This window comes from Sapajus apella, unplaced genomic scaffold (assembly GCF_009761245.1).
Source record: "Sapajus apella isolate SASKATOON/1434 unplaced genomic scaffold, GSC_monkey_1.0 scaffold102, whole genome shotgun sequence".
NCBI classification, from domain to species: Eukaryota; Metazoa; Chordata; class Mammalia; order Primates; family Cebidae; genus Sapajus; species Sapajus apella.
The window spans coordinates 3,269,554-3,283,664 of NW_022437042.1; the positions used below are offsets into that span (position 1 = coordinate 3,269,554).

At 47.7% G+C, this 14,111-nt stretch overlaps 1 protein-coding gene across 13 annotated transcripts in view; it reads right to left on the reverse strand.

Annotated features, from left to right (window-relative positions):
• Nucleotides 1-14,111, reverse strand: part of SEPTIN6 (septin 6) — an 84,396-nt gene that overhangs the window by 22,774 nt on the left and 47,511 nt on the right. For all 13 annotated transcript variants that reach the window (XM_032258373.1, XM_032258372.1, XM_032258374.1 and 10 more), the window contains exons 6-7: nucleotides 6,654-6,750; nucleotides 2,169-2,337 (exon numbers count right to left, since the gene is read on the reverse strand). In XM_032258373.1, coding sequence (XP_032114264.1) covers nucleotides 2,169-2,337; nucleotides 6,654-6,750 — 266 coding nt within the window. The remainder of the gene's footprint in view (nucleotides 1-2,168; nucleotides 2,338-6,653; nucleotides 6,751-14,111) is intronic.

Here is a 14,111-nt window from a genome sequence, read left to right on the forward strand (position 1 = left end):
AAAAAAAAAAAAAAAATTAGCCGGGCGTGGTGGCAGACGCCTGTAGCCCCAGCTACTTGGGAGGCTGAGGCAGGAGACTTGCTTGAACCCAGGAGGTGCAGGTTGCAGTGAGCCAAGATTGCGCCACTGCACTCCAGCCTGGGTGACAGAGCAAGGCTCTTTTCTCAAAAAAAAAAAAAAAGTGACAGAATCTTAATGTTATGGGCTGGGAGGGGATGGAGGGAGCAGTAAGGGAAGCAGAACTCCCAGGACTTGGGAGAAGCCCAAGATAATTCTGATTATCCTTGGGCAACCAGGTGGTTGTTGGTATCATGAACGGCAACAGGGAATGTTGGAGAAGCATGGTTAAGAGGGAAGAAGATGAATTCGATTGTTCACAGCTTGATTTTCAGGGAGGTCCTCTATGGGATGTCTGAGTGGAAATTTCCAGGATGCAATCGGATTAACGGGTTTAAACCTCAGAAGTAAAACTAGCTTGGGAGTCATCTACTTCTAGGCGGTAATCAGAACTGTGAAAGTGAAAGGACCAGCTGCAAAGAGAACAGAAAATGAAAGGAGCAGAGGCCCTAGGAAAGAACCCCAGGGGGTACATCAACATTTAAAGGAGTAAGGTGAAGAAAATGAGCCTGCAAAGGAGGCTAAGAAGATAGCAGGAGAGAGGAACAGAATCAGCCAGGCAAGTGCTAGAAAAGCCAAAGGCAGAGAAGAGCATTTCAAGGAGCAGTGGGGAATGGCATAAAGTGCTGTGTTGAGATCAAGTAAGATGGAACCCAAAGGCCACACTGAACTTGGCCACAAGTCTGAGATTCCTGTTCTTGGAGAGAGGCATTTTAGTGGTTGTGCTGGGGGCAGAAGCCAGATTGCACTGGGTTGAATGAATGAGAGATGGGGAAGAGGAACCAGTAAATACAGAACAGCTCTTTCTCCCTCTCATCCTGTCAAGAACCTCTTGACAGGGCAGAGGCTGGTAAGAAAGCAGTGTTAAGAGAGAGTTTCTTTAGCACAAGAATGCTTACATGCAGCATGGGAAGGAGCTGGCAGAGAAGGAGTGAAGAAGGTGAAGACAGAGGAAACAGGTATTCAGGATGGAGGGGAGGAGACCAAATGACCAGGTGGGGGCACTCCTACTCCTCTACAAATGCAGATGAAAGCTGCGGGCGGGGAAGAGAGCCAGGCAGCTCCCACCGGAAAGAGAAAAGCATGCCTTCCCCCCAACCCCAGGTGTGCCAGTGGCCCCTGGCCCCACCTGTCAGTAGAGGGCATCAGCCTGTCCCTCTTGAAGCAAGTATCCCCAAGGGACTGGTTAGGGTCTGCTCCCAGGCCAGCTTTAGGCTGTGAACAGGTAGTGTAAGATCTCAGAGGCTTGTTGAAAGTCTTTTTAACCAGTAGACATCTCCCTCACTTGCTTATTAATGCCTGACCACAATAAAGGGCACCACGTGGTAATTTCAACTGTGGGGCTGATTTCACACATCATGCATAGAGATCAGACACATCTACTTGGCATACCACTCCTCTCTGCATAATAACCTGCTTTCAGAAACATTCCCCTTCTCTCCAAGCATTCTGATTTGAGAAAGATGCCAATGATAATCAACATCCTATGGTCAAAGCAGAACTTGCACTTGAATGCAGACACTAAGGACAACCATTGAAGAGCTTGCAGTTCATCAATGCAGCCAAGGGATTGCTACCTGGTCCTATCATCTGGGTTTGAGAATAGGGAGGTGGGTAAAGAACAGACTGGAAACCTGTCTGAGGTACCTGATGAAGAAAGAAGGGCAGAGGATAGTTACAAACTGTCACCCCGTGGAACAGGGCCTCAGCTTGGGGATCCCCTCCAGCACAGCTGCTTGGAGTTGTCCAGCATGCGTGTGTGTTGGGGGGGGAGGGTGATCAGCCTTGCTGGTCCTCTGGGCCTCCTCCCTTTGCTTTCCCTTAAAAGCAAGGCTTGCTTTCCAAGCCTGTGCCCCACAGCTCTCCTGGCAGGTGTGCAGAGGCAGAGGGTGCACAGGCAAGCACAACTGGCAAGTGAGCCACCCTGCTCCTCGAGGTCTTAGCACCTGTGTCTGGCCTCCCCTGTGAATCCTCCAGGGCAAGGCTTCCACACCGCGTGGGTGGGCTGAGCTGAGCTGGGCTGGGCTGGGCTGGGCTGGCAGGAGTGGTACCTGAAGGGTTTGCTGTCAGGGTCGGTGTCCTTGAAGCCCATCTCCTCCAGCTTACAGCGGCGATACAGCTCATAGTGCCGGGTGTGGGTCTGCTCCCGCAGATCCTCCATGTTGACCCGAATCAGCATCTCACGCAGCTTCACAAAGTCGCAGTGGGCCTCGTTTTCAACTGCATAGCGGGGTTTGGGGTATTGAAAGTATGTTGAAAGGAAGGCCGGCAGAAGCACAAATGGATGAAATGAGAGGCAAAATGTCTAACAGTAGCGTTGCCTTGCAATCTGTGTATTTAGATCCTGTGAATTTACTTCCTCTCTTTTCTACTGAAAATGCAAATGAACGGTTACAAAAATGGCAGTAATAAAAAACTGTGATACCATAAAAATACTTATTAAGACAGTCAGTAGCACCACAATACAAATTCAGCAGTTAGAACCCTCAAAAGAATGTTTGATCTGCACCACTTACAGGACAACAGCACATATGCATCTATCCATCCATCCATCCACCCATTCGTCCATCCATCTATCCATTCATCCATCTATCCATCCACCCATTCTTCAGTCCACTCATATGTCCATCCATCCATTCATCCATCCATCCATCTATCCATCCATCCATCTATCCAACCAACCATCCAATCAATATTTGTGGAATCTCTGTTCCCAGTATGTGTGAGGCACTGGGAATTCAGAAATGAAGTCATGGAATCTTGCTCTTAGGAGCTTACAGTTTAGAGGAAGAATAGATGCAAACAGACAAATACAATTCAATGCAAAATTACAAAAATGGAGGGAAAGCCAAGTTGCAATGAAAGCTCAGAAGAGGGGGGCCTAAGAGCTCCTGGGAAAGTGAAGACTTCACCAAAGAGAAAACCCCTAAGGTGACTCTGGAAGGAAGAATAGGAATTTATCAGGCAGAGAAGGGAACAGTGCTTGCAAGGTGTCAATGAGGTTAGGCAAGGTTATGTAACTAGCAAGTTGCAGAGTTAGGGTTCAAATCCAGGCAATTTAGGGGAGGCAAAGAATATGACCACGTGACAAGGCCTCCAAAGAATAAGGGGAAAGAATTAGGATATTGATAGATGACAGTGACAAGGAGGGGTGTGGACCGCAGGCACAGCCCACCTGGATGTAGAAGCTTCCAAGGAGGTGGTTTCTTTAGAGGGTAGATAATGGCCTGACAGTAGCAATGGTGACTAGGAGCAAGGGGACCCCACTTTCTGGCCTGTGTGAACAAGCCTCCTCCTCAAAAGGGTGCAAGCAAAGGTGTGCATTTTGGGCAGTGGTCAAGAATGATAGACGTGGACCAAGTCATAGCAAAATCGATTTCTGGATGGACCAAGTCATGAGCAGCACTTTGTCAAGGTGGCTACAGGTGTGTCTTCACTGCGTCGGATGGTGGTATTTGGCTTGACCAAGTAGGAAAAATGGTGTCTGAAATGATGAACAGGCCAGATTTTTCAAAATCTGGAAAATCTTGGAACACCCCAGATTCTGTCTTACAGGGTCTGGAAGAGGGTAGTTGGGGCAGAGAGGGGGTCTGGGATGAGCAGTCAGCCATAGCGAAGCAGACTGCATTGTGGTCATGAGAGTAATCTTTCCAAAGCCCAAATCAGCTCACATAATCCCTCTGCTTCAGACCCATTGCATTAGGAATAAAGCCCCATGCTGTCATAGAACACAGGCTAATATTAAAGATGACATCAGTGAGACAACTTCTCAGGGCTATGCTATATGCTATCTCCTCCGTCTCTGGACGGTGATCTCTGGTGGTCAGTCAGAAGGAGTGAGTCCAAGGCCCCTGCAGGCTGCCTAAGCAATATTCAACTTCTTCCTCATTTAAGCAGAACAGTCAACTCAGACTTACAAGAAAACCTTTCAACATCCCCTTTTTTGGTTAGGTTCAGGGTAGTCCACGTCAGACGAAGTCAGTCACTGGAACCATGTCTACTGGCTTCTCCTCATCTCACTTCAGGTTCCTGTTTCTCAGACCACAAATCCATTCCCAGGGTGGGACTGTGGGTCCAGAAACCATTTGCAAACATTCCTAGTGAAGCACCCCCAGCTCCGAATGGCAGAGACCAGATGTAACATAGCTCTCATAACCAGTCTTGTCCTACCTATGGAAAATCCAGCTGTTGCCAGTGGGTCTGTGGGGTGTCCTAAAACACGCCAGCCATCATATGTGATGTGGACAACTCGCCGCCCACTTTCAGGTGTTTCCTTAATGTAGGGATGAGTTTACAGAGAATCAGCCACTCTCTCACACAATGCCCCTATAGGCCACAGCCTAGTTTCTAGCTGGAGACTCTGAGGACCAGAGACCTCTTCTGCCCACAGCACTGTCCTAGGCCTTGTCTTATGCATTAAACCGACTAGCCCCAAGGGTAAGTTAACATATGTCAGGCAGATCACAGAAGGAACTTCCCTGAGTGTAGTACAATATAAATGATTACTTTTCAATTCTGAAATAATCATACATACAAAAGAGGACATGAAATGTATATGTGCAATTTAACGAATTTTTGAAAAATTAACACCAACGTGTCCACAACTCAGGTTAAACACTACCAGTACCTTGGAAGCCCCTGATGGCCCCTTCCCAATCTCCTGCCCCTCTAACCCCCCACTCCCCTGGCAATGAGACTTAACCCCTCTCTTGACTTGGGGATTATCATTCCTTTCTTTTTCTTAATAGCTTCACCTCTTATGTATACATTCCTAAAAATATATATATCTTGTTTAGTTTTGCCTCTTTTTGGAATACATACAAAGGGAATCCAATGGTATGTATTTGTTTTTTTTCTTACTTTTTTTTTTTTTTTTTTTTTTTGAGTCTTGCTTTGTCACCCAGGCTAGAGTGCAGTGGTACAATCTTGGCTCACTGCAACCTCCACCTCCCAGGTTCAAGTGATTCTCCTGCCTCAGCCTCCTGAGTAGCTGAGACTACAGGCACATGCCACAATGCCCGGCTAATTTTTTTTGTATGTTTAGTAGAGATGGGGGTTTCACCATGTTGGCCAGGCTGGTCTTGAACTCCTGACCTCAGGTGATCCTCCTGCCTTGGCCTCCCAAAGTGCTGGGATTATAGGCATGAGCCACTGCACCTGGCCCAACAGTATGTATTTTTCTATGATTTATTTAGCTCAATACTATGCTTCTGAGATATATTCATGGAGATATAACTATAGTTAATTCATTTTTGCTGTTACATAATACCCCATTATATGAATATTCTGCAGTATTTTAAAAATATTTAGGTATTTAAACTTTATGTTAAAGATTATAACTTTAAAAATAATTATAATTGTTTAAAATATTATTTTAATTTTTTAAAATTTCAATAGCTTTTTGGAGTATTTTTGGTTCTGGTTACATGGATAAATTGTATAGTGGTGAAGTGTGGTGCACCCATCAGCTGACTGGTGTGCATTATACCCAATATGTATTTCTTTTTTTTTGAGACAGTCTCACTCTGTCATCCAGGCTGGAGTGCAGTGATGCAATCTTGGCTCACGGCAATCTCTGCCTCCTGGGGTTCAAGCGATTCTCCTGCCTCAGCCTCTTGAGTAGCTGGGATTACAGGCACATGCCACCATGGAAGCTAATTTTTATGTTTTTAGTGGAGACAGGGTTTCGCCATTTTGCCCAGGCTGGTCTTGAACTCCTGACCTCAGGTGATCTGCCTGCCTCGGCCTCCCAAAGTACTAGGATTACGGGCATGAGCCACGATGCTCAGACCCAATATGTAGTGTTTTTTGTTGTTTTTATCTTTTTGAGATGGAGTTTCGCTCTTGTTGCCCAGGCTGGAGTGCAATAGCACAATCTCGGCTCACTGCAACCCCTGCCTCCTGGGTTCAATCGCTTCTCTTGCCTCGGCCTCCTGAGTAGCTGGGATTACAGGAATGCACCACCACGCCCAGCTAATTTTGTGTTTTTAGTAGAGATGGGGTTTCTCCATGTTGCCCAGGCTGGTCTCGAACTCCTGACCTCAGGTGATCCACCTGCCTCGGCCTCCCAACGTGCTGGGATTATAGGCGTGAGCCACCACCCCCAGCCCCAACGTGTAGTTTTTTAAAAACCCTTACCCCCCTCCCACTCTCCCACTATTCAGTCTATTTTAATGGATATCTGGATTGTTTGTAATTATTTGTCGTTATGAACAATACTACTGTGAACCATCTTGTACATCTCCTGCTGCACTTGGGCAAGTACACATGCTTTCTGGTGCACTCCTTCCTACCTTGCAAGTTCTTGTGTTTTAGGAATACTTTTCCCATTAGAGACAGAGGGAGCTTGCTCTCATCAGAGCATCCTGATACAGAGCCAGAGTTAGTTTGCTAGTGATTCCTATGGCTATTTGGGACCCATGCCAAATGAGCAGAGACTTGAGACAATTTAGAAACTTGTCATATAGTGGCTGGGGGCAAACAGACAGACAAAAGGGACTTCTTGTGTATTGTCCCTCTCCTGGAGACTCACTCACCCTGCACAGTGCCCCAAGGATACTGTCGCGCCCTCATCATCTTGTTGCCTATCTTCAGTTCTTCTGTGCTGCCGATGACAGCAAAAGGCAGGTGGGCCTGAAACCGAAGGCAAACAAAAGCTGAGAACTGCAGAAGAAAGGCACTGAGCATTACACAACCCAACTGCTATTCATCGCCGGGGCCCCAGGCCTTCACCCTGCAATGTCCCCCACTGTCATCATCATCAACACGCATTTATGAAGTTCCCAAACTATGTGAGGATAAGAAGCCTAGTCCAAGCTTCTGCTGTTCAGAAATTCACAATAGAGGGTGACAATGACATGGTTGAATGCATTGGGAACAAAGAGAGAAAATAAGCAGAATAATAAGCAGATACACAGATTACCAAGCTATTCGCTATTCACAGTTGCTGTTGAGGGGAAGAGCCTTTGGAAGATCGGGGAGTGGAAGGAGGGGGTTTCTGTATGGATGGAGAGAATAAAGGAGAACCAAAGGGTCTGGGATCACTGCCCCTTCACCCTCCCTAGAGTGCGAGACCCCCGAGATTAGGTCTGTACTGAGACCACACAGCCGACTGAGGTGTACTGCCCTTGTTCTCATCCTTCCCTGGAGCAAGAGCTCACACCGAACTCATGAGCCTAGAAAGCAAGTCACTAAGGATTTACTCACATGACCGTGCTGGGTTCTGCTGTAGGTGCTGTAAAGCAGACAGAAGCAGCAGAAGACAAGTTCCCTTGCTCTCTAGGAGCTTACAGTGTTGTTGGGGAAGCCCAAATGACATACTTCAAGTCATATAAGATAGTATGTGGTGGCTCATGCCTGTAGTCCCAGCACTTTGGGAGGCTGAGGCGGGCAGATCACGAGGTCAGGAGTTCGAGACCATCCTGGCTAACATGGTGAAACCCTGGCTCTACTAAAAATACAAAAACTTAGCCAGGCATGGTGACACATATCTGTAGTCCCAGCTACTTGGAAGGCTGAGGCAGGAGAATTGCTTAAACCCAGGAGGTGGAGGTTGCAGTGAGCTGAGATTGCACCATTGCACTCCAGCCTGGGCAACAGAGCAGGACTCTGTCTCAAAAAAAAAAAAAAAGGCCAGGCAAGGTGGCTCATGTCTGTAATCCTAGCACTTTGGGAGGCCAAGGCAGGTGGATAACAAGGTCAAGAGATTGAGATCATCCTGGCCAGCATGGTGAAACCCCGCCTCTACTAAAAAATACAAAAATTAGCTGGGTGTGGTGGTGCATGCCTGTAGTCCCAGCTACTCGGGAGGCTGAGGCAGGAGAATCATTTGAACCTGGGAGGCAGAGGTTACAGTGAGCTGAGATCATGCCACTGCACTCCAGCCTGACAACAGAGCGAGATTCCAACTCAAAAAAAAAAAAAAGTATGTGATCAATGGCTCAAGTATATGGTCTGGTGCCCTGTACATAGTAGGTGCTTAATAAATACTTTCTGAATGGCAGCGGTAGGGCTAGGGAAAGAGGAAAGAAAGGCAAAGGACAAATAGGTTTTGAGCTTGGTGCTCACAGGGAAATGAGGAGGCGGGCCTGGCTTTATGGGTCAGAGAAGAGAAAGCTGCCCCAACTTGGTAGTGTGGGGTCTGGTAAACGCTCACAGAGCCCCAATCCACAAGGAGCTGGCCAGCTTGTCAATGCTGAGTCACCACAGCCAAATGGAACCACAAAATCAATGTTTACCGACCAGGTGAGCCCAGGCAGGGCTTTGACTAAAAGGGCTTTACATCAACAGGTAAAAAGCCTATGGAGAAAGCTTCATAGCCTGCTTGCAGAAATAGGCCATAATCTCAGATATTTTGAGCCATTTGCCCACTCATCCATTCTACAAATATGTACTGAGCTCCTACAATATATGCTAGGCGTGAAGAATGCTACAATGGCAAAAAAGCACAGAGCCTGGCTCCGGAGAGTCCCCAGTGTGTTGAGGGAGAAAGCCATGCCAACAATGATCATACAGCAAGATCAGGGTTGTAGCAGAAGTGGAGGAGGCAGTGAGCCGAGATTGCACCACTGCACCCCAGCCTGGGCGACAGAGCAAGACCCTGTCTCAAAACAACAACAACAACAAATCAGGGTTGTAAACAGAGGCTCGAGGGCTGGAGTAACACAGAGGAAAGAAATTAACTTCGTGGGAAGTCAAATAAGTCGTTTCAGAGTAGGTAGTGGCAATCATACTTATAGCATTAGCATCAGCTATGATTTATTAAGCCCTATGCACTGGGTACCAGCAGCTTTAATATGGCATTGTCTCACTGAATCTCTACAACAACACTGTATGGTAAGTTGCCTTATTATTCTGTTCTTTAGATGGGGAAACAGGTGTGGAAGGGCTACGGGACTTGCCAGTAGGCACACAATAGTAAGGGACAGAATGAGGTATGGCATCCCAGTGTCTCTGACTTCAAAGCCTACCCCTTGCTGGTTTGCTACTTCCATTTAAGAGGTTCAAGCAGTAGATGAGGTGCATACCCTAAACCCTGGGGGGAACTGGTTGTGCAAGACCAGATTATCAGAGGCAAAGCAATTCAGGGAAACCCACAGCAAGTCTGTTGCTTGTTTGTTTCATCCGCATGCTGATCTCACAGCCAGTCCTTCCTCTCCATTCTCCTCTAGCTCTGGACCCCAAAAATGTCCTTCAGAGCAGAAGAACACCAGATTTCATCAGGAGCTCAGCTCCAGGACTCCACCAATCCCTCAGATTGCATGGCCACCAGCTGAAGCTGCTCTTCTTTCACCCTCTCCCCTCTCAGCTGCTATCAGATGATTGTCTCAGCCACTCTCCGACCCCTCCGCACTCCACTGACTGTCCCTTAAATCTGGACATAGGAAAGTAGGAAAGAGGAGGTTATGGAAATGGAAGCTGGGTGTGGGGAGGAGATGGGAAATGTTTCATCAGTCCTGGGAGGGGAATGATCAGAAGGGTAAGTGGGAAAGTGACAGACAGGCATTTGGGGGGCACTGAATTACTGAATATGCTGCCCAAAGGCCTGAGCATCTCCAGTCTTTGCCAGGAGGGTTGATCTGGCCACAATTCATTCCCACTCAGGGACTAAGACATGTCGGGAGCCTCAAATCCACCCCTAAACACTTCCTGGGAAAACATTTCCCCTGCAGAGACCCTACAGCTTCAGCCGCATGACACAGAAGAGCCAAGGAGCGGTGAATGCAGAGAGCTAGACTGAGGGAGGAGGTGATAACGAAAAACCACACTGTAGCACTCCCTCTCCTCCTGGGCTCTCAGTTGTCAGTGATGGAGGAGGAAGGCATGTGAAGTGGGAGGTGCTTCTCTGAGTTCGAGAAAAAAAACCCAAGAAGAAAACAAAGGCATACAAAAATGTCAGTATTCCCTCCGGCCTGTTCCATTTTTATCATCAAGAGTCACTGTCAGAATGATGGGGTGACTTGCTTCCCGCTTTTCCTCAAACTGCTGTCATTTGATTCTTCTAGCTCAAAAACACAGCCCCAGCCCTCCCATGGCACACTCCTTTGCAGCTGGCCTGTCTGTTTTGGGAAGTATGTGCAAGGTAGGCATTTCCCAGTGCTCTCCTTTCGTTTGATTTTCACAACATCCTTCTATGGCAATGATCATAAGACCCATTTGTGAGTTGGGGGAACTGGGATACAGAGAGGTTAAACGAGTTGCCTAGGTCCCTAACTCCCATGCCCGGATCTTCTGAAGCAGCAGCACCGAGGCCACCGAGCTTTGGCTGCCAACCTCTTCCAGCCACCTAGGGTGGCCCACACTCTGCCTCCTGGCTACATGGCATCTGCTGGAAGGAAGCAAGACATGACACGCAGGAAATCATGAGGACCAGGCTCTGGCCCTCTATTCCACTGCTTTTGAGAAACAGATGGTTATGACAAGCAGAATGGAGTTGAGCAGAGCAGACAGCAGATACCCACTCTCCCCCCGCAGCACCACTGACCATACTCCTAGGTCCTACCAATGGATCCAAATCTGAGGCCGGGCTTTCTGCTGTTTTTCCCAGGTCCCTGCAGGAAAGTGACAGACAGGGGTGGCATTTTCTATGAGTGGACCCAGGGAGGAGACTCTCATAGATGCAGGGGAGTGTTGCTGCTGAGCACACACAGGCATCTTAGAGGAGTGGGGAGTCTGCGTAACTCTCTCACTCAGATCTCCCATGAGGCTCCCTCAGATGTCAGATTTCCCAGTCTTAGAAAACTCCAACAACAGATAGTCTCAAGCCTCCCTTGGGAGTCCATTCCTGGATTCACTCCCTGTCTTAGTGCATTTTGTCTTGCTACAACAAACTACCTGAGACTGGGTAATTTATCAACAATAGAAATTTAATCCTCAGGCCGGGCATGGTGGCTCACACCTGTAATCCCAGCACTTTGGGAGGTCGAGGCTGAAAAGAAAAGAAATGTAATCTTCATAGTTCTGGAGGCTGGGAAGTCCAAGGTCAAGGCACCACCATCTGGTCTGGTGAGGACCTTCTTGCTACATCTTCACACAGCAGCAAGACAAGCTAGCCTAACACTGCATGATGTCTCTTTAAAAAGGGTCTTCATCCCATTAACAAGGGAGGAGCGCTCATGCCCAATCACTTCTTAAAGGCCCAGCCTCTTAATATTATCACACTGGCCACACCTGAATTTTGGAAGGGATACAATCAAACCATAGCACTACATTTACCAACTTGTGTCTAACTTAAATTCTTCTTGGTACATTGTAAAGTACTTAATAATCCAATTGGCGTGAGTTCTTTTATTCTTATTTCACCACATTCATTATACTTGGGAGGCTAGATGATTGTCTTCCTCGGCCCAGTGAAATAGACACCATTAGAACTCTTTATTCCTCATCTAATGATCATATTCTGATTGGGCTTCGTTTCCTCCCAGGGTGGACAGTGTTTCCCAGTTAAGCTAGTCCCCATTTCAGGCTCCTGCTGGTGGCTGAACAAGACCATTGGCTGATTTGCTCTCAAGTCAACCACTGGTGATTCCTTGAAAAGTATATGCAAACAATGGAAATACCACTGCTGTCTCACAGGAAGAGATGAACTTGTGCCTGTGGGTCTCCCTGTGACCCTACTGGTCAATCATGTGCTCTCACTGGGCCCAAATGTCAATTGCCTTTCTGGGAACCAAACTCCAGACCTCACAAATGGCCAACTAATGGAGCTGAGTCAAATAAGTAACTGGGCCTTTTTGCTTGTCCTGGCCATGGTTCGAGCCATTCAAAGCACATCATTAAATTGAAAACAACATAGCAATTTTTAGCATTAAAGTCTACAACCTTGAGAGAGATCAGAGCATGGGTTGAAAATAGCATGTGACAAGACCTCTCTCCCTTCTCTTGCGCCCTCAATCTAAAATAAGGTTTTCAAAGGCCAAGCTCGGTGGCTCACGCCTGTCATCCTAGCACTTTGGGAGGCTGAGGTAGGTGGATCACGAGGTCAAGAGATCGAGACCATCCTGGCCAACATGGTGAGACCCCATCTCTACTAAAACTACAAAAATTAGCCGGGTGTGGTGGCGCGTGCTTGTAGTCCCGGCTACTCTTGAGGCTGAAGCAAGAGAATCACTTGAACCCAGGAGGTGGAGGTTGCAGTAAGCCAAGAGCATGCCACTGCATTCCAGCCTGGCGACAGAGCAAGATTCCATCTTAAAAATAATAATAATAAAAAAATAAGGTTTTCTGGAGCCACCCATAATCCAAGGTGGTGGCTGGGACCTCATTATTCTCAATTCCTGCCACAAAAATCCCCCATGGTGAGAAACAGGACATTGTACAGTCTTCTCCACTCAGGCAAGAGACTTCTTCCACTTCAGCTCCTATGACAATTGGCTGGGGTGGCTGAGGCTGTGGGGCTGAAGTCAAACCCAAAATTGAAAGCCCAGCACCCATTCCTCCTACAACTCAAGCCGCAGTCTCTGAGGATGCAGCTTCATACACCACAGCTTGTGTGGAGACTCTGGGGGCTTTTGACACAGTTGTTTGGTGGCAGGCAGCTAAGCAATCCTATGTGTATATTGATAGCACCCTCTTCCCCATCACAGCACATGTAACACAAAGCACTCACACGCAGGCTCCTCTTACAGGCATGCCAATTCCAGGCACACTAACTGTGAGGCCACTCCTCTTTCCCACTCAAAGAAAACACAGTGGATTAGCTGGGCATGGTGATTCATGCCTGTGGTCCCATCTACTCAGGAAGCTGAGGCAGGAGGATTGCTTGAACCCAGGAGGTGGAGGCTGCAGTGAGCTATTGCACCACTGTACTCCAGCCTGGGCAACAGAGTGAGACCCTGTCTCAAAAAATAAAAAGCACAGTGGGATGCAAGGGAGTAAGTGGTGAGTGGTTTATGGTAGGGTTAACCCTGAGTCCACTCGAATTCCCTCCCTCCATCTCTTTCATTTTTTTGTTTTGTTTTTTCAGATGGAGTCTCGATGTGTCGCCAGGCTGGAGTGTAGTGGCACAGTCTCGGCTCACTGCAACCTCTGCCTCCCAGGTTCAAGTGATTCCCCTGCCTTAGCCTCCTGAGTAGCTGGGATTACAGGCACGCACCACCACGCCCAGCTAATTTTGTATTTTTAGTAGAGATGGGGTTTCACCATGTTGGTCAGGCTGGTTTCGAGCTCCCGACCTCAGGTGATCTGTCCACCTTGGTCTCCCAAAGTACTGGGATTATAGGCATGAGCCACCGCGCCTGGGCACTAGTTACTTTATTTTGAATTTCAGCAGAGATGAGGTCTCGCTATGTTGCCCAGGCTTGAATTTTGTTTTTCAAAGTGAAACACAATTATGAGTAACAAAGGACCCAGAATCCCTTCACAGCCATAGCAGCATGCTTGACAACTACTGCTGCCTAGCCTGGGGGTTTCCAGCGTTGAGGTTGTGCCTGTCCTAGGCTGAGCAGGAGGCCAGAGCCGAGCTGAGAACAGAGCCCAGGATGATTGTTACTCCCAATCCACGAGGTACCAAGATGTGGTTTTGTGTGACACCTTGAGATGGCTGAGAACTCTCAGTCCCTATTTATTCCTAGCAAAGCAAACGACAAGCCTGAAAGCTGCTTAGTGACTTAGGGCATCAGCGTTCAGAAGATCTCCATGGGGACTGATGTCCTGATGTGACTAGCCGCTTCCAGGCATCAGTGCCGGTGACACCCAAACAACACTTCTCTCGAGGCTCCCATTTTTCTGCAAACTAGGCTGTCTCTTCATAATAGAGCCTAGTTTCCATCCAAATGCCTTGACTTCTCGAGAGAACAAGCGCTAATCTTTTATATTTTTTCCATGCCCATGGCTGGTCAGAGAAGATCTATCTCTACCTACCAAGCTCCAGATGGCCTTGCCCTTGAGCTAGATTTGCCTAAGAAGTTGATGGACTTCTAATAACAAACACATCTCGGGTGTACTGATGGACAGGAAGCCAGGTGAGACAATGGCTTGCTGCCCTGCTATGCTAA